This window comes from Corella eumyota, chromosome 2 (genome assembly GCF_963082875.1).
Source record: "Corella eumyota chromosome 2, kaCorEumy4.1, whole genome shotgun sequence".
In the NCBI taxonomy this organism is placed as follows: Eukaryota; Metazoa; Chordata; class Ascidiacea; order Phlebobranchia; family Corellidae; genus Corella; species Corella eumyota.
This window is the reverse complement of record NC_137491.1, coordinates 19344376-19369737: the sequence shown is the minus strand read 5'-3', so window position 1 is coordinate 19369737 and position 25362 is coordinate 19344376. Positions and strand designations below refer to the sequence as shown.

The 25362-nt window shown below is 26.5% G+C and overlaps 1 protein-coding gene and 1 pseudogene across 2 annotated transcripts; both read right to left on the bottom strand.

Annotated features, from left to right (window-relative positions):
* Nucleotides 1–384: 384 nt before the first annotated feature.
* Nucleotides 385–6146, bottom strand: LOC145742958 (cytochrome P450 10-like; annotated as a pseudogene). Its single transcript, XR_014280977.1, has 11 exons — nucleotides 5871–6146; nucleotides 5316–5486; nucleotides 4602–4771; nucleotides 4101–4226; nucleotides 3751–3826; nucleotides 3144–3274; nucleotides 2821–2954; nucleotides 2506–2671; nucleotides 1956–2082; nucleotides 1541–1667; nucleotides 385–1171 (listed from the first exon to the last, which is right to left on the bottom strand). The product of XR_014280977.1 is annotated as a cytochrome P450 10-like (transcript).
* Nucleotides 6147–10075: 3929 nt separating this feature from the next.
* Nucleotides 10076–12672, bottom strand: LOC145743503 (cytochrome P450 10-like). Its single transcript, XM_082561482.1, has 3 exons — nucleotides 12512–12672; nucleotides 11648–11818; nucleotides 10076–10571 (listed from the first exon to the last, which is right to left on the bottom strand). The coding sequence occupies exons 1-3, from the start codon at nucleotides 12591–12593 to the stop codon at nucleotides 10408–10410; spliced, it is 417 nt and encodes a 138-aa protein (XP_082417608.1). The 5' UTR covers nucleotides 12594–12672; the 3' UTR covers nucleotides 10076–10407.
* Between the last annotated feature and the right edge of the window lie 12690 nt (nucleotides 12673–25362).

Below are 25362 nucleotides of genomic sequence, written 5' to 3'. Positions count from 1 at the left end.
TTATCACAATTAGAGAAATGTAGGTGTATTTTACACTTCTGTTTAATAGTAAGCGGGCGCAAAAAGTCAAGTATATTGTTGTTATTTATTGCCACTGGTTTGTTGTACCTTAATTATTAAAGTCTGGTTAATATACTTATTCTATTATTTAGAAATATTATATTCTCTTTACCACAGTTTCGGTTTTAAAATGTAATACATTTAAAACAAAAAAATATTGCCTATAAGCTGTAGTTTAATCGTCCTAAAATGTTTTTAAACAAGTTTTTAATTAGTTTATATATATATTTAGACCCAAAAATTAATGTATGCGTAATATAATAACAATTTATATTTTTATTAAACTTTATTTACAAATAATAATTGTTTTCGAGTGAATAACGTAAAAAAATTGATTTGCAAAATATTTTAAAACTCTTTACTGACATCTATTGACGTTTTACAACAATACCTTTTAACAAAAAAAATATTTTTTTGGCTTATAGCCTTTGCTTTTATTAATGTTTATTATGTGTTGGTATAGTTATGAATCAATTTATACAAACCATAATATTTTACACTTTCAATAAGTTGAGTTTTTTTAATGAAACAAGTAGTAGAAAAGTGTTTTTGAACAATGTTTATATACAGAAGTTATTCATTTCAACAAGTTTTAAATAGTCTAAGTATATTAAAATTAGCCATGAAAAATATATAGTTTTTTTGTATTAAATTACTCTAACGAAAACTATTAAATTTTTTGCTACAAAAGTTTAAAACCTAATGCTTTAATAAAGTGCAATGTAACATGAAAAAATACTTAACAACATACAGACAACTTTAGATTAATAAAATATGACAACATATCTATGAGGTTATAAAAAGGTATTATTTTTACAAGTGAACACATAAGAAAATTAGTATAAACATTAGTAAAATAAAGTGTTGACTTTTGAAGTTATGTACAGAAAAAATATAAATAAAATATTTAAGTATCTAATGGAATGAATTTGAATTGGGGTTTTTCAGATGGATAAGAAGCAAGCCTAAATCGAACTTTAATTGGTTTGTGGTGATATTCGATTTTATATTTACTCAAAATGTTGATGATACCAATCTGTAATTCTTGCATTGCAAATTTGCGGCCTGGGCCATACGTGGTCCCATACCAAAAGGGCCGGACATCGTAAACCTAAATAAATAAAAATCAGGGTAACTTTTCTATTCTTTAAATTCACCATCAAATTTTGTAGGGTACCATTTTAGTATAAATCAATTATTTCTTATGGTAAAAAAGGGTAATTTTCTATAGAGTCAGTTTTATTTGAAAATATTTACATATTTAAAAAAAAAATACACCAATCTAATCCTAATAAAAAAATCCATTTTTAAAATCTTATTGTTTTGAAGTTGGGTTGAAAAAAATAACTATAGTAAAAAAAAACTTTTATAAGCTGAAAATTAAAAAAAACAAGCTTTTTTATTTATTAAATTAATTTTAATAAATTGTATCCATTTGTGTTTTATAAAAATTTAAAAGTTTGACATTAAAGCTGTTTACCTTTTCTCTTGTCTTTCCTTAACGGTTTTTCGGTTCAACCATCTTTCTGGTTCAAAGTTGTCGGGGTTGTCGAAATATTTCGGATTTCTTCCATTTTGAATGTTGGAAGTGTTTATTATAAATGTATCTAAAAAAAGATTGTACTTTAAAATTTCCTTCTTTAAGTAGGCACTTTATCTCAAATCTCACATATAATATAATTTATAATAGTACTAATTGCATTTTTTGCAAGACAATATACTGTTGGTCATTTTTTTATGTTTTAGCATATCACATTATCTTACTTAAATTATGCTTAAGCTGGCTGCGTAAGAATAAGAATACATATCTACATCAACAATATTTAAGAATAAATTAACTTTTAACATAGATATAAGTTTTAACATAAACTTATATAAAGTACTATAATACTTACTGGCAGGAATTTGATATCCTGATAATGTTATTTCATGCGGATATTTTCTGCTGACTGTTGCAATGAAGGGAAATAATCTTTGTGTTTCTTTAATGCAGGCATTTAAATAGGGCAGTTGTTGTAGTGACTAAAATTTGGTTTACAGTAATTCATTTTTCTAACATATAATTAAAATAGATAAAAGCAAACAATCTTTTTAAATTTTTTTTATGATATTGATGTTGAGATGTTACAAGCATCATGGTGTAGTGATAAGAACACTTGATACACCACATATGAGGTCGTGGGTTCAATCCCCACTGCTCTCGTGCTGTAGCGCCCTTGAGTAAGTCGCTATAAACGGTTATGAACTCCTGCTGAGCCAGTACTCAATCAGCAGCATAATTACCGGGCAATTATAATCTATATAATATTCCAAACTGCCACAGGCAACTCGAGACTGGGTCAGAATAACTGATGTTACTTTATGTTTAGGTCGCACACTCGACCTTCCCACATCGAGGATAAAAATATATACAAAAAAAAAAAAAGATTTATTTTTTGTTGTTACCTTTCCTGTTACATCTGGTGTAGTTTGAAGGAAATTAAGGACTTCATACCTTGCCTTTTCCTGACATTCAGGGTTTTGTGATAAAGCATACATAAGAAATACTGTGCTGTTAGATGTGGTGTCGATACCAGCAAAAAATATCTCAGCCATGAGTGCAACTTTTTCACTGATTAAAATTAGTTTATTTTTTAAATTTTTACAAACTTACAGTACTTTCAAAATGTGTTAATGTGTTGCTTGGATTAAATTTTGATTGTAAAAATTTTTCTTTGTTTAGATGATTTTTAGATGATAACTTATTTCTATAAAACTTACCCTTTTGTTAAATTTTCACCTAACAGCATACTATCTAAGTTGGAGAGCTCTGAAACATCAATGTTTTTTGAGAGAATGTTTTCGATATGTTCCTTTGCCACTCGTTCTTGTGATTCATAGGCTGTATAAGCCTTCTAAAAATAATGTCAAAACTATGAGCTTTAGGAATCAAAATTGAATTTAACCAAAGGCCACAAATAAACATAAATAAACATGAATAAAAGTTATCTAAAAATAACTTAATTTAATTTTTGAATTTAAAGAAACATTTAGTTAATTGATAACAATGATTAAAATCATTGTTTTATAAAAAGGTTCTAAACCTTCATTAGTTTTGTATTAAAAAACTTCCAAGTTGGTAAACCAAATACAAGTTCAGCGAGGGATTCAAACAAAATGTTGTTGCAGTTGATCATCTCTTTTATTTGTGGGTTTAAATTTTCCTCAAATGCACCTAAATATTAAAAAAGGTTTATCAAATATTATTTATAGGTCAACAGTTAATCATTAATCTATAAGTGTGTTCTGGTGGTCACAACACTTTCAATATTATGTGAGATCCTGGGTTTGATCCCCAGTGATCTCTTGCTGTGGAGCCTTTGAGTTAAGTGCAATAAACGGTATATACCTTTGCTTAGCTAATACTTAATCAGCAGTTTAATTATCGAGCAATTATTATCTATAACATCTGGGTAACTGAGGTTACTCTATGTTTAGGTCGCGCATTCAACCTTTTTACATTGAGGATAAAGATACACAAAAAAGTCTACTATGCTTATAGCTCATGGGAACTACTATGCTTATAGCTCATTGTAAACTTTAACAGAAAAAACACTTAAAATCCTAACTAGTCACACCATAAAAAGCTAAAATCAAATTTCCCTTTAATTTACATTTAAAAATAGGCTATAAAAATGATAAAAAATTCACCAAGTCTTCTATTTAATGCCAACAATCCCGTCATTTCAAATGTCCATCTGTGTAGTGCTTTGCTGAAATCAGGCACCTTTTAAGTTAACAAAGTTATAAAATTTAGTTTAGCTGAAGATATGCAAAAACATCACACTCTTTCTTAATAAAATATAAAAGCTATAACCCAAGGTGATATAAAAAAACGTAGAATCAAATTTTAACATTTTTAAAACAAATTTAATATTCTGAATGTTTGTTTTGAATTTTAACATTTAAAACAATCTTTAGACTTGAAATGATAAGGTTTAATATATCCTGAAAATTTTTATTTCATTATAATATTAATTTTAATTTTTTAAATATTTTACTTCATTATTTTGATCCAAGTTTTTTTCGATATATTTTAGAAAATCTTGGGTCACTTCCATTTGTGGCTTGGTTAGTTTCCAAACTGTTTCGTTTGATAGAAGATGTTTGTTGATCTCAGTACGAATCTAAGTAACATGGTAAGTTATATTTTTGTTCAAGTAACCAACAGCGTAGTGTAGTGGTCGGAACACTTCCTACACTAAGAGGTCGTGGGTTCAATCCCCACTGCTCTTATGCTGTAGCGCCCTTGAATAAAGCGCTATAAACAGTATGAACTCCTGCTGCACTTAATCAGCAGCTCAATTACCGGGCAATTTTAATTCATAATATACCAAACTGCTAAGGGCAGTTTGAGACTGGGTTGGAGTAACTGATGTTACTCTACATTTAGGTTGTGAGTTCGACCTCCCCACATCGAAGATAAAAATATATAAAAAAAATGTGCCACTTTATCTATATAATATAATTTATAGAAAGTTTTAGTATCCTAAAATAAATACCCTTTTCCAGTCTTTTGATTGTGAATCCAGTAGACTTAATCCACTTCCCAGTTGTTTTTTAATTGCTACAAGTGGTTGTATTACTCCTCTAAAAGGATATTTGCCCTCAGTCCGAAACATCTTTTCTGTGTCTTCCATTGTAGAACAAAAAACTGTCATTTCTGTTATTCCTAGAAAACAAAAATTAAAAAAATGTAAAAGCTTTTTCCAGTTACAAACAATATAATATACATTTTTTTACACCAACAGCAGAGCACAGTAGAAAAACAATTGGGATCACCACATTTTTTTATCCTCGATGTAAAAAAGTTGACTTTACAGCCTGAACGAGAGTAACATCACCTCACCACAGTCTTGAATTCTTCACAGTTAGGTATATTAAAGGTTTATAGTTACTTTATAATTAAGCTGCTGATATAGTGTTGGCTTAGCAAGAGTTTGTACCATTTATAGCACCTTACTCAAGGGCGCTACAGCATGAATACAGTAAGAATCTTATTACGGACTTTATGTCATGTAGTGAAGCCAAGTGTTCTGACCATTATGCCATACTGCCAATACATAAGGCCTTAGGTATGATTATCAATGATGTTAATAAAACTTTAGCAACAAACTAATAGTTATTTCTTATTTTAAGTCCTAAAATAAATTGACAATAAATAATTAGATGGTAATAAAGGCAACAAATAAACTTTTTTTTTTAAATATATATACCTGGCATAGAGTTTTCCTTAAATATATGCCCTAACTCTTTATGTCTTTTGTTCCAGAACACACAAATATCCAAATCTTTTCCATCAAGACTTCTGTAATCAAGTGAAGTTCCTAAAATAGGATAACTTTTCGGTTCGGGGATTTCTGAAAAGGGTCGAGGGTGAGTAAAATCTAAATTAAAACAAAATTTTGAGTGAAAGTAATAGGCAAAAAAATGCAGAAAATTTAGTTGCAAAGTGTAAAAATTAATATATGTGACTAAGTATATTTAATTCGTATACATTTATATCTTAATTTTGAAGATAAAGTTGTTACTATTAAGATTTTGTTTTAATAAGATTGGTAGGAATGTAGATAAATAAAATAAATAATTGGACTTTAGTTACCATAATATAATTAGTAAATTGTTATATGCATAGTCAGATATTTAAGAAAATTATTCACCTAATTGTTATTTAATTTCGTATTTAAGTTACACAATTCATATGAGTATAGAACTATGTATTTTATAAATTTATAGTTCAATATAAATTGGTTGTTAAAATTTGTATCTACCTTTTTTATTTACAGCACTTTGAGAATAATTTAGGTTTGAAAACTTTGAAATATAAGGCACTAGTAATCGTCTGGTTAGCATTATGTAGTAACATTTATTTTATTTCCTTGTTAATGGCAATAAGTTTTATTCGCAATAACTAGCTATGTCTGTATGTCCAAAATAGTTGGTATTACTGTACATTTCCTTGTAAAAAAGATTTTGCGTTTGTTTACCACAAATCACAGCAAACAAATCGCTCAGACAATACTAAACTAACATACTACTACTAAGTACACAACAACTTACACTAAATCTTAAATTTAAAAAAATGACATAGCTAGTGTATTTATATTTCTTTTCCGGTCTAAAGCCTACGTTAGTTGGCTATGCGCATACCATAACGAAGCTTTTGTTCATGAAGATATGCTTTGACAACTTTTGTTACAATCTGGTTTTATTTTGTAACGTGATCCATTATAAGCAACTTTATATTTCAACGTTTTTAGGGCATTTATTTTAGTGAGAAAGGAATATATTCATGACTTTCATATCGTATTCACTTTTAAATAATTTAAACCATCTAGGCCTACTTTTTTTTAAATGACTTTTCGATATTGCACATACCGTGATAAGATTTCCTTATATTACTTGCTTAACTTTTCGTTAATTAACGCCAAACAGGTTTTAAACTAATGACAAAGTAATTTTTATTGTGAATATTTTAATAGATTAGAAAGTAGAGTTTAAGATTAACTGAGTTTAAGATTAACTGATATTTTAAATAAACATAATATATATAAATATATTGGGCCAATTTTTGTCGTAAATATTTTATGAATACAGTTAAATAGAAAGTGAAACTCCTTTAAAATACAAACCTAGCTTATTAATAACCGTTACCCTTCTTAAACATACACCTTTTATTACATTTGTGCAAGCATTTTTGACTAACTTGAGTACTTAAAAAGGTGTGTTATGTTAAGTTTTGTATTTATTAATTTAACTTTTAGCTTTTTTATTTATTGTGTTAATTGTTACTAATTAAACTTATTTGTATGTTATTTTAATCGATTCAAAAACTACAAAAACAACATGAAAATTGTACAAATTAAAAAATAACAAGCGCAGTAAATGTAAATAGCATAATTAGTTTAATTAAAATTGCGATACATAGTAAATTTGCAAACAAGAGCTTGAAAAACACATTCAAATTCAATTCTAATTTCTGCATTTTTATTGTTCTTTTTTAATTTCTTTTTTAAACCGCAGTACTTTTTCCAAGTACGAAGGATCACTTGATTCTATTAATTGCTCTTCTACCGATGGATTTATCCACACCCAGTTACGGCTGGACATTTCTGTAATTACATACATGCAAGTTTCATCCCACCGTTGCTCCCAATTTTCAAAGGAGATTTCATATCTGGTTGCCAAGTTTCCTTTATTTTTAATATTATTTGTTAAACTCGGATTAAGTTTAGTCAAAATAGTTTCAAGTTCTTCATCTCTCGTAACTCTTTTAGAACTTAGTGCACGAATATGATTGACCCTGTCTGGGTAGCTTGGAACGCGTCTAATAATAAATTCGCAATATTCAAACGGCATCTTACTTTTAACATAAACTTTCAACTATTGACTGCTATATAAAAATGTTGTTTTTTACTTTTTGGTTAATCAGTAACCCAAGAATTTTTTTATCTTTGTTTGCTTATAGAAAACACGGACAATACAATATATATCTTTCTATAATTTTAAACCCTTGCATTTTAGGATGTGAAATATTTTGGGTTGTTTTTGCAAAAAAATAGTTTCCTGATTAGATTCATGTTTATTCTATAATTGACAAATTTTTAAAAAAGTAACATAAATATTTTAAACATATTAACTTATTTTAACTAAATATTTGTAAACACTATACAGCTACCCAATTGGTTTTGATTAAAAATTGATTTTTTGTTTGAATTTTTTTAACTATTAAGTTATTGCAGAAAAAAATAAATTCTTTCAAATAATACCCTTTTTTTAAATAATTTCTTTTTATTTTGTTGTTAGATCTGTTTTTGTAAGTTTTAAATTATTTGGTGAAATAATTTATTATCAGTTAAATATTAACACATGTTTGTCAAACACAGTTCTGAAAGTTAAGGAAAATATTGACTCAGTTAGTCATGCTGATTTTAACACTTCTAATATGTATTTGTTTTCTTGCTCCTTTTTTATTAGGTTTATCCGAAATCAACTTTTTTCTTTAAATTTACATCGTTTTTACAATAGTTGCGTAGGTATTTTTTATGTAAGGTTTTGTCTTTATTAATTTGCACACCACTTATCTATCTTTAAAACTATATGTTTGTTTCCAAAAAAACTATAAAGAACTAAAGGACAAGTTGTATAAAGTAGTTTTGTGTGCACAATTTATAAAACACATCCAAATTTGATTTTTAATCTCTTTATTTTTTTAGTAAATCATAAAACTAAATTTCTAGTTTAAACTGCAGTACTTTTTCCAAGTACGAAGAATCACTTGATTCTATTAATTGCTCTTCTACCGATGGATTTATCCACACCCAGTTACGGCTAGACATTTCTGTTATTACATACATGCAAGCTTCATCCCACCGTTGCTTCCAATTTTCAAAGGAGATTTCATATCTGGTTGCCAAGTTTCCTTTATTTTTAATATTATTTGTTAAACTCGGATTAAGTTTAGTCAAAATAGCTTTAAGTATGTCATCTTTCGTTTCAGAAGTTAGTTCTCTTTCAGAACATAGTACACGAATATAATTGACCCTGTCTGGGTGGCTTGGAACGCGTCTAATAATAAATTCGCAATATTCAAACGGCATCTTACTTTTAACATAAACTTTCAACTATTGACTGCTATATAAAAATGTTGTTGTATACTCTTAGGTTAATCAGTAACCCAAGAATTTTTTTATCTTTGTTTGCTTATAGAAACCACGGGCAATACAATGAATGTTTTCATAATTTTTAACCACTGCATTTTAGGATGTGAAATATTTTGGGTTGTTTTTGCAAAAAAATAGTTTTCTGATTAGATTTATGTTTACTCCATAATTGACAAACTTTAAAAAAAGTAACATAAATATTTTAAACATATTAAATTATTTTAACTAATTATTTGTGAACACCATAAAGCTACCCAATTGGTTTTGATTAAAAATTGATTTTTTGTTTGAATTTTTTTAACTATTAAGTTATTACAGAAAAAAATAAATTCTTTTTCAAATAATACCCTTTTATTTTGTTGTTAGATTTGTTTTTGTAAGTTTTAAATAATTTGATAAAATAATTTATTATCAGTTAAATATTAACACATGTTTGTCACACACAGTTCTGAAAGTTAAGGCAAATATTGACTTAGTTAGTCATGCTGATTTTAACACTTCTAATATGTATTTGTTTTCTTGCTCATTTTTTATTAGGTTTATCGGAAATCAACTTTTTTTAAAAATTTACATCGTTTTTACATTAGTTGCGTAGGTATTTTTTATGTAAGGTTTTGTCTTTATTAATTTGCACACCACTTATCTATCTTTAAAACTATATGTTTGTTTCCAAAAAAACTATAAAGAACTAAAGGACAAGTTGTATAAAGTAGTTTTGTGTGCACAATTTATAAAACACATCCAAATTTGATTTTTAATCTCTTTATTTTTTTAGTAAATCATAAAACTAAATTTCTAGTTTAAACCGCAGTACTTTTTCCAAGTACGAAGGATCACTTGATTCTATTAATTGCTCTTCTACCGATGGATTTATCCACACCCAGTTACGGCTAGACATTTCTGTAATAATACACATACAAGCTTCATCACACCGTTGCTCCCAATTTTTAAAGGAGATTTCATATCTGGTTGCCAAGTTTCCTTCATTTTTAATGTTATTTGTACAGTTATAATTTAGGTTAGTAAAGATCGCTTCAAGTGTTTCATTTCTTTTTCCCCAACCTCCAGAACATAGTGTACGAATATGATTTACTTTATTGGGTTGACTTGGAGAGCATCTAATAATCACATCGCAATATTGAAACGGCATCTTACTTTTAAACTTTCAACTTACGTTTAAATGCTATATAAAATCTTGTTGTGTACTCTTAGGTTAATTAGTAACCGAAATATTTTTTTTATGTTTGTTTGCTGATACAAAACACTACAAAAAAGTACATTTTTAAGGATTAATAATTGTTGTATTTTAGGGTACAAAATATTTTGATTTTCTTTTTGTTAAAAACAAGCTCTAACTTTATGTTTTTTATTTATTGACTAACGTTTCATTAAAGGGACTTGAGTAGTTTAAACACATTTACTTATGTAAACCATTATTTTAGAAACACTAATACAACTAACAATATTTTTAAAACATTAGTTTCCTTCACTTTTGGTTAGTTTTGCCAAACATGTTTAATCTTCATTATTTAAATAATTTACAAATTGAGGAAATAAAGCGTATTTTACAAAAAAAGTTTATTATAGTTAACATTTATGCTGCCGGTTTGTATAAAATATGTAATAATACCAAATGCACCCTTTTTCAATTCTTTGATTGTGAATCCAGTAGACTTAATCCACTTCCCAGTTGGTTTTTAATTGCCACAAGTGGTTGTATTACTCCTCTAAAAGGATATTTACCCTCAGTCCGAAACATTTTTTCTGTGTCTTCCATTGTAGAACAAAAAACAGTCATTTCTGTTATTCCTAAAAAACAAAAATTAAAAAACTGTAAAAAATTTTTCCAATTACAAACAATATAATATACATTTTTTTACACGAACAGCAGAGCACAGTAGAAAAACATTTGGGATCACCACATTTTTTTACATTTTTTTATCCTCGATGTAAAAAGTTGACTTCACAGCCTAAACGAGAGTAACATCAGTTACCCCTGTAGCGAATTATTCATTTTAATTATTAATAAAATCCTTTAGTGGTTAGTTGATACAAGAATATAAAATTCTGGCTAATTCTTACGGAAATAAACTCTGAACTTAAGTAATGTCTAAATCCATGTTTATTAAGTGGCGTCCGTTCAGCAGAACGTAATTGCCTAACTGTTTTTAAAGCGAACATTTGCACTTGAAATGAATCGTTAAAAAAATGATTCGATACCAGAAAACGAGGTTAGAGTTCCCATGTAAAAAAAAGAGTTGTTAAATAACCCGCAAATTCGATAAACAAGTTATAGTTAAAAGCATTGAAACTTATTATTTAAATAGGGAGGAAAAATACGCCAAAGCTTGACAGCAAATAAATAACAATTCAATTTCAAATCAACATCAAAAACTGTTTGTTTATAAAATTAAAAGTTAGCTTATGTGGATTTATCCAAAATAAGCTACACCCCACTACTGTATCGAGTTGCGTTTCACAGTTAGGTTTATTATAGATTCACAGTTACTTTATAATTAAGCTGCTGATATAGTGTTGGGTCAGCAAGAGTTTGTACCATTAATAGTACCTAACTTAAGGGCGCCACATCATGAAAGCAGTAAGAATCTAACCCGGGACTTTATGTCATGTAGTGAAGCCAAGTGTTCTGACCACTATGCAATGTTGCCGCTACATAAGGCTTTAGGTCTGATTACCAATGCTGTTAATAAAACTTTAGCAATGAGCTAACAGTTATATCTTGTTTTAAATCCTAAAATAAATTGACAATAAATAATTAGAAGGTATCAAAGTTATGTTTAAAACATAAAGGACTAACCTAATGTAATACTTTTCACTTTATAATTAATCAAGTAACAAATAGACTTTTTTTTAAATATATATACCTGGCATAGAGTTCTCCTTAAATATATGCCTTAACTCTTCATGTCTTTTGTTCCAGAACACACATATATTCAAATCTTTTCCATCAAGACTTCTGTAATCAAGTGAAGTTCCTAAAATAGGATAACTTTTCGGTTCGGGGATTTCTGAAAAGGGCCGAGGGTGAGTAAAATCTAAATTAAAACAAAAATTTGAGTGAAAGTAATAAAACAAAAAACTCAGAAAATTCAGTTGCAAAGTGTAAAAATTAAAATCTTCAGAACAATTTCGCCAATTGTTATATTAAATTTTTTTTTTATTCAACTATTCAATTTATTATTGTATATACAGTTTAACAATTAGTAAAAAAGAAATCTAGTTTTAAAAATTATAAAGAAATTTGTTTTCAGTATAATTAAAAACAATTTTTTGTTTGGCCTAATAACATTAGCATTTAAGTGGGGGTTAAATTATGTTATTGCAAAATTATTTTATAGCTAAATTTACTATATATGTATGACAGAATGTTTTAGATATAAATATATTTTTAACTTACAAATAAGCATAATAAGTAACTATATCATATGTGACTAAGTATATTTAATTCGTATATCTTTATATCTTAATTTTGAAGATAAAAATGTTACTATTAAGATTTTGTTTTAATAAGATTGATAGGAATGTAGATAAATAAAATAAAGAACTGGACTTTAGTTAGCATAAAATATTTAGTTAACTGTTATATGCATAGTCAGATAATTAAGAAAATTATTACCCCAATTGTAATTTAATTTCGTAATAAAGTTACATAATTCATATAAGTATAGAATTATGTATTTTATAAATTTATAGTTTAATATAAATTAGTTGTTAAAATTTGTATTTACCTTTTTTATTTACAGCACTTTGAGAATAGTTTAAGTTTGAAAACTTTGAAATATAAAGCACTAATAATCGTCTGGTTAGCATTATGCAATATCATTTATGTCATATTTTGTAAATGTCATTAAGTTTTATTTGCTATGACTTACTAAATGTTGCAATTAATAATTTGTATTAACATCCTCTTGTAAAAAAGATATTACATTTGTTTATTCGTTACTACCCTAAACAATCTACTCAAGAAATGTCCAATACTAAGCTACCATACTGTTAAAAATATAACTTATATTACAGGAAACGATTTGCTTTACTTAATTTTGTAAATGACATAGTTAGAAACTTAGTAATTCTCATTCGCACCGCAGCGCACGGTATGCGCCTACCATAACGAAGGTTTTTGTTTGGGTAGGTACGCTTTGTTATGATCTTGTTCCATTTTGTAACGTGATCCATTTAAGTAAGGTTGTATTTCAACAATTTTAAGTTCATTCTGTTTTTCCAAAATATACTGCATGATGAAATGATTTCTTTTTCTTTTTTTCTTTTGCATTTCTTGAACTTTAATTATAAGCTACACAACATATTATACTACACACTATAAACGCAGTTTAAACATGTAATTTAAATATTGCTTTGTATTGTTCACTACCGAAAAAAAAACAATCTAAAGCGTATACAATGTGGGCTAGTTTTTACAAGTATTCAAATAATATAAAACTAACATGTTTTACACGAAATTATAAACGGGTTAGTTGAACTACTTCTAAATTTTTCTCACAAAAATCAAATTTCAAGTTGAAATCTTAACAATCTAACACGCTCGCCGTAGTCATGACTTATTTTTACTATTTGGTCATTTGCGGACGGATTTATCCATTTCCAGCCTTCTTTTGTCATTTCAGTAACAATTAACATGGATGTAGTATTCCAGCAAGGACCGTTATATGAAAGGAAAAAATTATAATTTTTTGCTACACCTGTGGATGCATCGGTGTAGTTGCACTTTGTAAACTTTTCAAAAATTCGTTCGATTCCCCTTTCTTGTATATTACATTCCAAAGAACACGTAACACGAAGTTTTAATATTTTCATCTCGTCCTCTTGGTAACCTCGTTGGAAAAAAATCTTATTTTGAAAAGCAAATTCACAAAATAAATCTGACATATTTTTATGTAAAGTGAAACTGCAGTTTTCCTATTAAACACTTATTTGCATAAACCCACTTTTTTGGTTTAAAAATTGTATATTATAATTTAAAAATTTGTTATTGAAAATTGAATTTCAAACTTGAGGCAAATTGTCCTAGATTATTTAACCTTTTTTACAAAAAATACATAAAACAATCATAGCCCAATGCGTTAGTAAAATAATACAAAAAAGGTGACTTAAACTGTTAAATGGTTGAAGCTTTAATAAAACTCTTCTAAAAGGCAAGGGCATTATAATTTTTTACCAACCAAACTACCAAACTACATGTCTAATATGTAACTATGCACTGTTCGAATATATATTATAACACAGCGCTTTGAAGAGTTTTTATACTGCCTAATTCCTTCCCTACAAATAAATTTTTAACTTATAACAAACCTTTGTAATGAGAAATTGTTTTGCCTTACAAATATTATATATAGAATCATAAAAGGAAAGACTGTGCCAGCTGAAAATATATTCGACTATTGCTTTTCGCTTGAAATCAGTTGACACGGTAATGAAAATTTCCTAGGACACGCAAGGCGACACACATCTACTGTTTGAAGCTAAAAACATACGGCGCACTTGATTTTGTGCTTTAATATTGAATCTTATATTTTTTTATGTAAAATGTAAATGATTGGTTAGTTTTTTACTATGAAATGTTTTTAGTATGCCCTTTTTTAACAACAAATGTATTATTTTTAACGCGTATATAAATATTTAATATATCATTTTAAATTTGATTTCCAGGAATTTACATTTTTGTTTTATTTAATTAACGTGTTGTTTTAAACTTAATATAATTTATTACAAATACGAGTTTATTGAAAATAATTCATACATTTAAACTTTAAATGTGTTAAATGTTTTTAGTATAAAAATGTTAAAAAAAAGTTCTACACAAGGTATTTACAATAAGACACTTTAGTTTCTATCTGAAACCTTTAACAAGCTCTGCTGCTGTATGCTACATCAAAAATTCAATAAAGTTAAATTCGTGTTTCAAAAAGTAAATATCGTTTGCGTCCAGCAGTGTTTACCAACGCCGAGGGATTTATCCATTTCCAGTTGTTTTTAGACATTTCTGATATAGCAAATATACAGGCTTCATCACATCTTTGCGAAGGTTCCTTGATTGAAACTTGATATCATATTGATACGTTTCCGATATCTCTAATATGTACTGCTTTAGGTATTAAATCACAAAATATCTTTCCAATTTCGTCTTTATTTGCGTATTCTTTGGAACAAGTTGCACATATGTAGTCACTAAACCGCTATAATCGTATCCAAGAACAAACTTGCAATATTGAACCGAAATCTTAACTTTAAAATTCTACGATATTTAAATAATTTACGTTAAATCGTTTCCAGTAACCTACAACAATTTTTTTAAAGTCAATTACACTTACAAATTTAAATTTTCTAAGTCTAGCTATATTCAAAATCGCAATAGCAATATGTAGCATCATTGCCTGACAAAGAAAATAAAGATGAACGTTATGGCAACCTTCTTAGGAAAGTCACATTTTTATTGTGTTTCACGTGATTTTTAGTTAACTATTTATTTAACAATTCAAACCGTTATTTTAAAAACAAGAACTTTTACAATAAAAAAACGAATTTAAAATTTTGTCATAATATTTTGATTATATTTTAAATCTAACAATTCTACAAGCTATTCACACAATATAAACAAATTGCAACACACCTAAACAATAAACCTAAAAGCAAAATTGTTTTTGTTATCAGTGATTTGTCATCATTTTTTATCTCTTTACTCTTTTTAATTTTTTTTATATCTGAAGCTCTATAAGCGATACTAAATAATACAAATTGAACTGTTTTATATTATCCAATTTATATTTACAATATTCAATTTTTGGTAATAAGCAAATCAAGTTTCGTTATTAAGTTACTTTTAGGCCAAATATAGCCTTATAGGCAACATTCAATGGTTAATTTTTTTAAATTGATTAATTTTGTTAAATTGATGTAAAACGCATATACCACATAAAATTTGTACAATTAAGCATGACATTATTCTATTACATACAATTTAGTTGGTGTCAATTTGAAATCTTAAAATTCTTTCACGTGTTTGGACTTGTTGACCTCCGAATTGCATATTCACGTGAAATATTTGGTCCACTGCTAGGGGATTAATCCATTTCCAGTTATACTTCGTCATTTCACTGACAATAAACATAGTCATATCAGGCAATGGAATTGTGCTCCCGTATTGATAATTTACTTGATATCCATTGCATTTGTCCGAACATAACTGGTTTATACTAGCATCACGATTTCTTTTCAGTTCATCAATAGTCAATTTAATCCCATTTGTTTCCATGTTACATTCCCCAGCACATGTTAAATAAATTGTATCTACCGTCTCAGACACACGACCAAGCTTACTTCGCAGTATAACATCGCAATATTCAAACATCTTAAATCAAAATGTAACATTTACAATTGAGCTTCCCTAAAATAACTATACATAAAGCGAAAGGTTGTCGTTATTTTAAACAAGCTACCCTATGTAATGAATCGCTTGAATGAATTTAAACTTTATTTAAATTTTAAATTAGAATTTGATTTAAAATATTTTTAATAAAGTGTTTTAATTGTTTGTTTATTGCTGTTATTTTAGTATTACCTTTTATGAATATAAATAATAATCTAATGTAATATCATGGCGAATCGGCAAAAAAATGTTATTTTAATATTGTTGTGATTAATTTATTAACTGTGGTATTTTTTTAACTTAGTCGAAATAATATTCTATAAATTTAGATCTAGCAAACACAGTATATAGTTCATCAGTGAATAATTGCGTGGCAGAAATACTGTAACAAATTTAGGACGATTAAAATGGCATTATTGGTGTATCGTATTTTTTTTGTATTATAAGATATTTATATAAATTTCCTTATAAGATATTTATAATACACAGTATAAAAACCACTTTAAAACTTAAAATTCTGTCTGTTTACAATGCACTTGCTACTTGTAATTGTTAGTAAAGTCACAGCTTATTTTTTATACTTTCGCGACAAAAAGATAGAGCATATAGCCTCCTAGTTGCCTAGCTTTGTATTTAACTTGTTTTTTTTTTTCTTACAACAAAATTCGTTGTAAACAGATTTATTTACAATACATTTTTAAGGGTTAACCGTTAATATTATAAAAAACGGGTGTTTAACTTCTAACGGGTTCAAATATAATTTCTATAGGACAAGTGTTAAATTTCAATGTTTTAAATTTGATTTTCGCCCCTACAATTAATTGATTACATTTTTGTCTTTTACCCAATTGGTGGAAAATCTTAAATAAATTCAGTTTCCTACTTTTTTGATAGGAAACAAAACCATATTTTTAAATGTCTTTTTTTAAGTTTCATATAAGTTTACAAAGATTTTAAACGTTTAAAATTGTTATTAAGTAACAACACTAACAAGAATTTGGGGAAATTACCAATTTTAACGTAACAATTTTTTATATTGAAACTTTAAAACTAAAAGAATTTGCGTATTAGATATTAACTGTAGCCATAATTTTCGTTTTACTTATGTTTGATAAATACTTATTTTATTAAAATTTCTGTTAAAAGGATATTTTAGTTATTGACAAAACATTTTCGTGTTTATAAAAGTGTTAAACTTGGTTATAATTTATATATACACGTGAAAAAACAAATATCTTAGATATAGATAAGTGAAGTTTAGAATGCTATGAGATAGGCCTAAAAAGTAAATTATTTTTACATATTTAGGTTATTTAAAAGAAACCATTTTTTTGTTCTGATGTTGTTTAACGCTGTACGCCGTTGTAAAAAAGTTTATTTTCTATTTACTAATTGTATCATGTTACGTTTTTTTATTTAAATTTATAACAAAGCGCCTGACTATCGTATAAATAAATTATTTAACTTGGGCTGTTTAAAAAGCACTAGTTTTTAAAGAAATGTTTGTATTTTTAATTATACTAATAAAACTTTTAATGCTTTTAATGTATACAACCATATTTATTATGTTTTTAGATACAAATATTGTACAAACAAAACAAAAATCAAATTGCTTAATTGGCACAATACTATTATTTGCTTTTTTTATAACAACTTTAAAACTTTTTATTTGTTTTAAATCTTATACAAACAATATAACGAAAAAACGATATACTAGTATCCATTCACTTACAGTAGTTGCAATAAATATAAATTTTATCATGTTTCCAAATTATATATATCAACTTTCACAAGGTTTTAAATATTGTACTTAAATTGGCATTGTTCTGGGTTTCCTTAAATGCAGTATTAAATTTCTAATATTAGGAGTTGCTCTTTGACCTAGAGTATCAAATATAGTTATGTTTTTAATCTGTATGTCGCTTTAATAGATGTATACACAACAATGTTACATTGTAATTGGATTTTTTTGTTATCAATACCACATTCAACATATAATATTTTTTAAATTTTAGTACATTATATTTACAATGAGAAATTGTGAAATGTAAACTATTGAACTAATGTAAATATTAAATGTTAGAATACATGTTCCGTGGTGTTAATATTACGGAATCTGTTTCATTTTTTTCGCCTATGGAAAGATTAACTTCAAAGCTATTGATGTTTTTTAAGTCGTATGCTAATGATAAAACAAAAAGCACGACTGAGTAAATAAGGATCCATTCACTTATAGTTGCCGACATTTTTAACATTGCATTTCTATTTCCATTCTGTGAGGAATATTAAGTTCAACTTGTTAACAACTTTTATTTTTGTAAATTCCTTATTTAAAAACCTATTTTAAGTATTATAAAGCTTGATATTATTAACGACTTACCAAGATAATTACTTCCCCAACCATAACTACAAAAAAATAAAATAATATAAATATGATTTAAGATTCAGTTTGTTCAACATTGTAATTAATTTTTGTTTAAATAAAATTTAAGTATGTAAATCATAAGCACTATATTAAAAACTTAAACTTACATATTCCTAGAGATATTGTTTCAATAATTGCAATACAAATTCGTGTGTATACAATCTTTTTACCATAGATTTTAGGTACTAGTTGTTTAATATTGATTGCAATAACCAACCAACTATATATTGTGGCGCCAATGAATGCAGTAGCTCCACTTATTAAGTGTGGGTATCTTGTCGGAGTTTTCCGCTGCAGATAAAAATTGTTAAAGTTGATATATTTTTTGACCAATCTAGATTTAACTTAAAAAAAGTGATATTATTTTTGATAAAATTACTGTAAGCTACTGAAAACGATTTTTTGTTAGACCAAAAAAAATTCTAAAACCTGATTTTTTAACATGATTTAAATAAATCATGTTAAAAAATCATGTTCCACTACTAACATGATTTAAATAAATCATGTTAAAAAATCATGTTTTTATACACGTTTTACAGCTTTTGGTATGCTTATTCAGCAAAAAAATGTTAAATATTTTAAATAAAACAATAATTACTTGAAAGGATCCTGTAAATGTTAGAGCTATAGTAGAAATTAGACCAATAACTAAGGCAGAAGTATTAAGTTTTGTTGGTTTGCTAACTCTAATCACGTATCTGTAGAATATTGAAAAATGTTTAAACAAATTCTAATTACGACTCTAAATTTAGTCTTAAAGTAGTTGTTAGGGACCAAAAAACAATTAATTAATAAAAGGTGTTAAATTGTACAAAAATTGTCACGATTTTTTGACGCAGGTATTTTTAAATTTTGCCATAATTGTAAAGTTTTACGAATCACGTACATATAATAGTTAACTCACCGAAAAATTACAACTTACTCATATCACGTACGCAAAATATTAAAGCTACTATAAGTTAATTTATAATTTGAACCTAAACCTACCTATTGCATTATCCAAAACTTTATTGTTTCAACTTATTTACATTGTCTTTTATAAATATATATTTGGCGTTATATATTGAAATCAGATTATATATGTGTTATAAAATATTAGTGTTTAATTACATGTAGTCTAAGATGATACATACAGGTAATAGAAACCCATCGTTAGTATACCACTAAAAGTAGCCCAAGTAAGAAATAAAGTAAGAACTGAGCTTTCTGGAGCCAAGGCACCAGTTTCACTAACAAATGGCCATGCTGGTAAAGGGGGCACGTGACCAAGGTTAACCGCTATGACATAACTGTAACATATATTCAATTTTGTTTAGAAGTGGTGGCTGACTAAGTTAGTTAAATTTTGTTACTTCAACATATAGAAACGCAGACACTTTTATAAAATTTAGACAACGGAAGTTATGTCTGAAAAAAGTAATAATTTTTAGACAGTTTAAAGTTATACATGCACGTTCATACCTAAAATAAAGTCTTGTACCTAATTATTTGGATCAATATTTGTTAACAAAAACGCTTTTTAAATTTATATAAAATTAAATCTCTAAGATCATAAAGTTTAAATAAAAAAATTTTTTTGTTTAAAAGCTTTTAACTGTTGCGAACATAATTGTTCAAAAAAACTTACCAAATTATAGATCCAGCTACCAAGAAAAATGCAAATAAAATTGAACAACAAACTGGGGTCTTAACAAAGCTTAAAATTCTCATATTTTATAAATTTAGGAATTAAAAAAAATCTTTTTAAGAAAAATATACAAATTGAAATTACTTAAAATTTTTCAGTGTTGATTTAAATTCAAAAACCCTTCTAGTGATATATTCTCTAATACTGTTTTACAACAATTATAGTTTGCATAATAAAAATAAATGACCACCTAACGAGTTTATATAGTCTAGTAGTTTAGTTATTTTTTAATGCTGTCAAAATTTCGCTAAACAATATTCACGTTTTTTACCAAAATAACAAAAATTATTTAACTAACTTGCATTAACCTTTTGCATACCGTACCTATTTACTTGCAGTTTATTAAAACTTAAGGCGTAAAAAAACGTCATTAGTCATCGTTTTTGTCAACTATTTTTAGAATCAATGGTACTGAAATCCGGAGCATTATTTATTTATTTTTGTGGGCTAAGATGTATTAACGTGCTTAAAATGTTGTAATTATTTTTAGCAAAAATTCCGAGTCTCTAAAATTTTTGACCTGTGTTGAAACTAAATCTTTGAAAGGTCAATACACCTTACAAGGCATTATTTTGGGTATTTTAAAATATTTAAAGACCAATTCCTAATAACGTAAAGTTATTTTTTAAATTTAGACTAAAATGTTTTAAGTTATAATCAATCATAAACAAATTAACAAAATAATATCATTTTAACTTTTCTGATTGGTACCCATTTTATTTTAAAGTAAAGTTCAAATAGGTTTTCAAAAACCATTTTTTAGTCTTCCATTGTGCAGTAAATACCATAAAAATACATGCCTGATCTATGAAATACCATTCCTACTACTGATGCTTCAAACTTTTTTATGTTATAAGCAAAGGTGGGCACTAAACCGTTAATGCGTTAATCGTTAATTAACGAAGTTAAATTTTTCGAAAAAATTTAACTTTTAAGTTAACTTTAAAAATCGTTAACGGACCTGTTAACTTTCGTTAAATTGTACTTTCGTTAAATTAAGTCCGTTAATTTAATATTTTTACAAGTTTACCATGGTAATATAAAAGTATGTATGTTTTATTTTGCCGTTTATTGGGTTTAATCGTTTTAATTTTAGAGGATGTATTGACGATGTATTGACTGACGTATAAACGATGTATTGACGACGATGACGATGTATTGAAATTTTAAACAATGCAGTTTTGAAAACGTCATTTACGTTCGTGTAGTTAAAATATCAACTAAGATAAAAACTGCCGTTTTTTTAAATAGGGTCGTTTCTTTGTTTGTATTATTTAAATTTTAACGTTGACGTTTATCGATAACTACCGTTACATTTTGTTTAAATTAACTTATTAACGTTAACGAAGTTAATGTAATATGTAACGAATTACCACTTAACGAAGTTACTTTCTGGGTTAACTGTGCCCACCTTTGGTTATAAGTTAACATTTGAATTTAAAAGTGAAGGTGTATTTACAGAGAATAGATGTATTTACAGAGAATTTATAGTAAAAGTTTATTTGTTTAAACTTACATTTTTAGTACAATATTACATTTTTATTACAATATTATGTGAAAGTAGTTAATGTTTATGTGTAGTTAGGAATTGGGTTTTAAAATTGATTTTTGTATAATATTACTTGCTTTACCTCCTATTTAAAGTTGTATTTTAGATTTCTAAATCTTTAAACTTCTAATCTATTAACAACGTTGTAATTGGACTTTTTTGCAATTAATATAACATTCAATATATATATATTTAATTCAGTAAACTATAGATACATTAAAGAATTGAAAAAAATTAAGTATTACATTAATGTAATTTTTAAATTATAAAGTTTGCACGTTTTGTGTTATTGATATTGGTGTAACAGTTCTACTTTTATCGCGTATAGAAAGAGACAGACTAAAACTTTTAATGTTTTTTAAATCGTATGCCAATGATAAAATAAAAAGCACGACTGAGTAAATAAGGATCCACTGACTAATAGTTGCCGACATTTTTAACATTGCATTTCTATTTCCATTCTGCGAGGAATATTAAGTTCAACTTGTTAATAAATTTTATTTTTGTAAATTCCTTACTTAAAAACCTATTTTAAGTATTATGAAGCTTAATATTATTAACGACTTACCAAGATAATTACTTGTCCAACCATAACTACAAAAAAATAAAATAATATAAATATGATTTAAGATTCAGTTTGTTAAACATTGCAATTAATTTTTGTTTAAATATAATTTAAGTATGTAAATCATAAGCACTATATTAAAAACTTAAACTTACATATTCCTAGAGATATTGTTTCAATAATTGCAATACAAACTCGTGTGTATACAATCTTTTTACCATAGATTTTAGGTACTAGTTGTTTAATGTTGATTGCAATAACCAACCAACTATATATTGTGGCCCCAACGAATGCAGTAGCTCCACTTATTAAGTGTGGGTATCTTGTTGGAGTATTCCGCTGCAGATAAAAAATGTTAAAGTTGATATCTTTTTTGACCAATCTAGATTTAACTTAAAAAAGTAATATTATTTTTGATAAAATTACTGTAAGCTACTGAAAACGATTTTTTGTTAGACAATGGTAAATTATAAAATATGTTTTTAACATGATTTTAATAAAATGTTTCGTCAACAAGTTGTAAATATCTTTATATAATCATAATTTTTATACACGTTTTATAGCTTATGATATGCTCATTCAATAAAAAATGTTAAATATTTTAAATAAAATAATAATTACTTGAAAGGAGCCTGTAAATGTTAGAGCTATGGAAGAAATTAGACCAATAACTAAGGCAGAAGTATTAAGTTTTGATGGTTTGCTAACTCTAATCACGTATCTGTAAAATATTGAAAAATGTTTAAACAAATTTTAAATACTACTCTAAATTTAGTCTTAAAATAGTTGTTAGGGACAAAAAAACAATTAATTAATAAAAGGTGTCTTTAAATTGTACAAAATTTGTCACCAGTTTTTGACGCAGGTATTTTTGAATTTTGTCACAATTGTTAAGTTTTACGAATCACGTACATATAATAGTTAACCCACCGAAAAATTACAACTTACTCATATCACGTACGCAAAATATTAAAGCTACTATTAGTTAATTTATAATTTGAACCTAAACCTACCTATTGCATTATCCAAAACTTTATTGTTTCAACTTATTTACATTGTCTTTTATAAATATATATTTGCCGTTATATATTGAAATCAGATTATATATGTGTTATAAAATATTAGTGTTAAATCACATGTAGTTTAAGATGATACATACCGGTAATAGAAACCCATCGTTAGTATACCACTAAAAGTAGCCCATGTAAGAAATAAAGTAAGAACTGAGCTCTCTGGAGCCAAGGCACCAGTTTCACTAACAAATGGCCATGCTGGTAAAGGGGGTACGTGACCAAGGTTAACTGCTATGACATAACTGTAACATATATTAAATTTTGTTTAGAAGTGGTGGCTGACTAAGTTAGTTAAATTTTGTTACTTTAACATATAGAAACGCAGACACTTTTTTAAATTTAGACAACGGAAGTATGTCTGAAAAAAGTAATAATTTTTAGACAGTTTAAAGTTATACATGCACGTTCATACCTAAAATAAAGTCTTGTACCTAATTATTTGCATCAATATTTGTTTACAATAACGCTTTTTAAATTTATATAAAATTAAATCTCTAAGATCATAAAGTTAAAATAAAAAAATTGTTTGTTTAAAAGCTTCTAACTGTTGCGAATACAAGTGTTCAAAAACACTTACCAAATTATAGATCCAGCTACCAAGAAAAATGCAAATAAAATTGAACAACAAACTGGCGTCTTAACAAAGCTTAAAATTCTCATATTTTATAAATTTAGGAATTAAAAAAAATCTTTTTAAGAAAAATATACGAGTTAAAATTACTTAAAATTTTTTACTATTAATTACATTTTAAAAACCCTTCTAGTGATATATTTTCTAATACTGTTCTAGACTAATTATACTTCGTATTTTAAATTTAAATGACCACCTAGCGAGTTAATATAGTCTAATATTTTAGTTATTTTTTCTATGCTGTCAAAATTGGGTGCATGCTAAACAATATTCACGTTTTTTTACTAAAATAACAAAAATTATTTAACTAACTTGCATTAATGCATACCGTACCTATTTACTTGTAGTTTATTAAAACTTAATGCGTAAAAAAACGTCATTAGTCATCGTTTTTGTCAACTATTTTTAGAATCAATGGTACTGAAATCCGGAGCATTATTTATTTATTTTTGTGGGCTAAGATGTATTAACGTGCTTAAAATGTTGTAATTATTTTTAGCAAAAATTCCAAGTCTCTAAAATTTTTGACCTGTGTTGAAACTAAATCTTTGAAAGTTCAATACACCTTACAAGGCATTATTTTGGGTATTTTAAAATATTTAAAGACCAATTCCTAATAACGTAAAGTTATTTTTTAAATTTAGACTAAAATGTTTTAAGTTATAATCAATCATAAACAAATTAACAAAATAATATCATTTTAACTTTTCTGATTGGTACCCATTTTATTTTAAAGTAAAGTTCTAAATAGGTTTTCAAAAACCATTTTTTAGTCTTCCATTGTGCAGTAAATAACATAAAAATACATGCCTGATCTATAAAATATCATTCTTACTACTGATGCTTCAAACTTTTTTATGTTATAAGTTAATATTTGAATTTAAAAGTAAAGGTGTATTTACAGAGAATAGATATATTTACAGAGAATTTGTAGTAAAAGTTTATTTGTTTTAACTTACATTTTTTTACAATGTTACATTTTTATTACAATATTATGTGAAAGTAGTTAATGTTTATGTGTAGTTAGGAATTGGGTTTTAAAAAGGATTTTTGTATAATAGTACTTGCTTTACTTTATATTTAAAGTTGTATTTTAGATTTCTAAATCTTTAAACTTCTAATCTATAAACAACGTTGCGTTGTACTTGGATTTTTTTGCAAATAATATAACATTCAATATATATATATATATTTTTAATTCAGTAAGCTATAGATACAATAAAGAATTCAAAAAAATTAATTATTAAATTAATGTAATTTTTAAA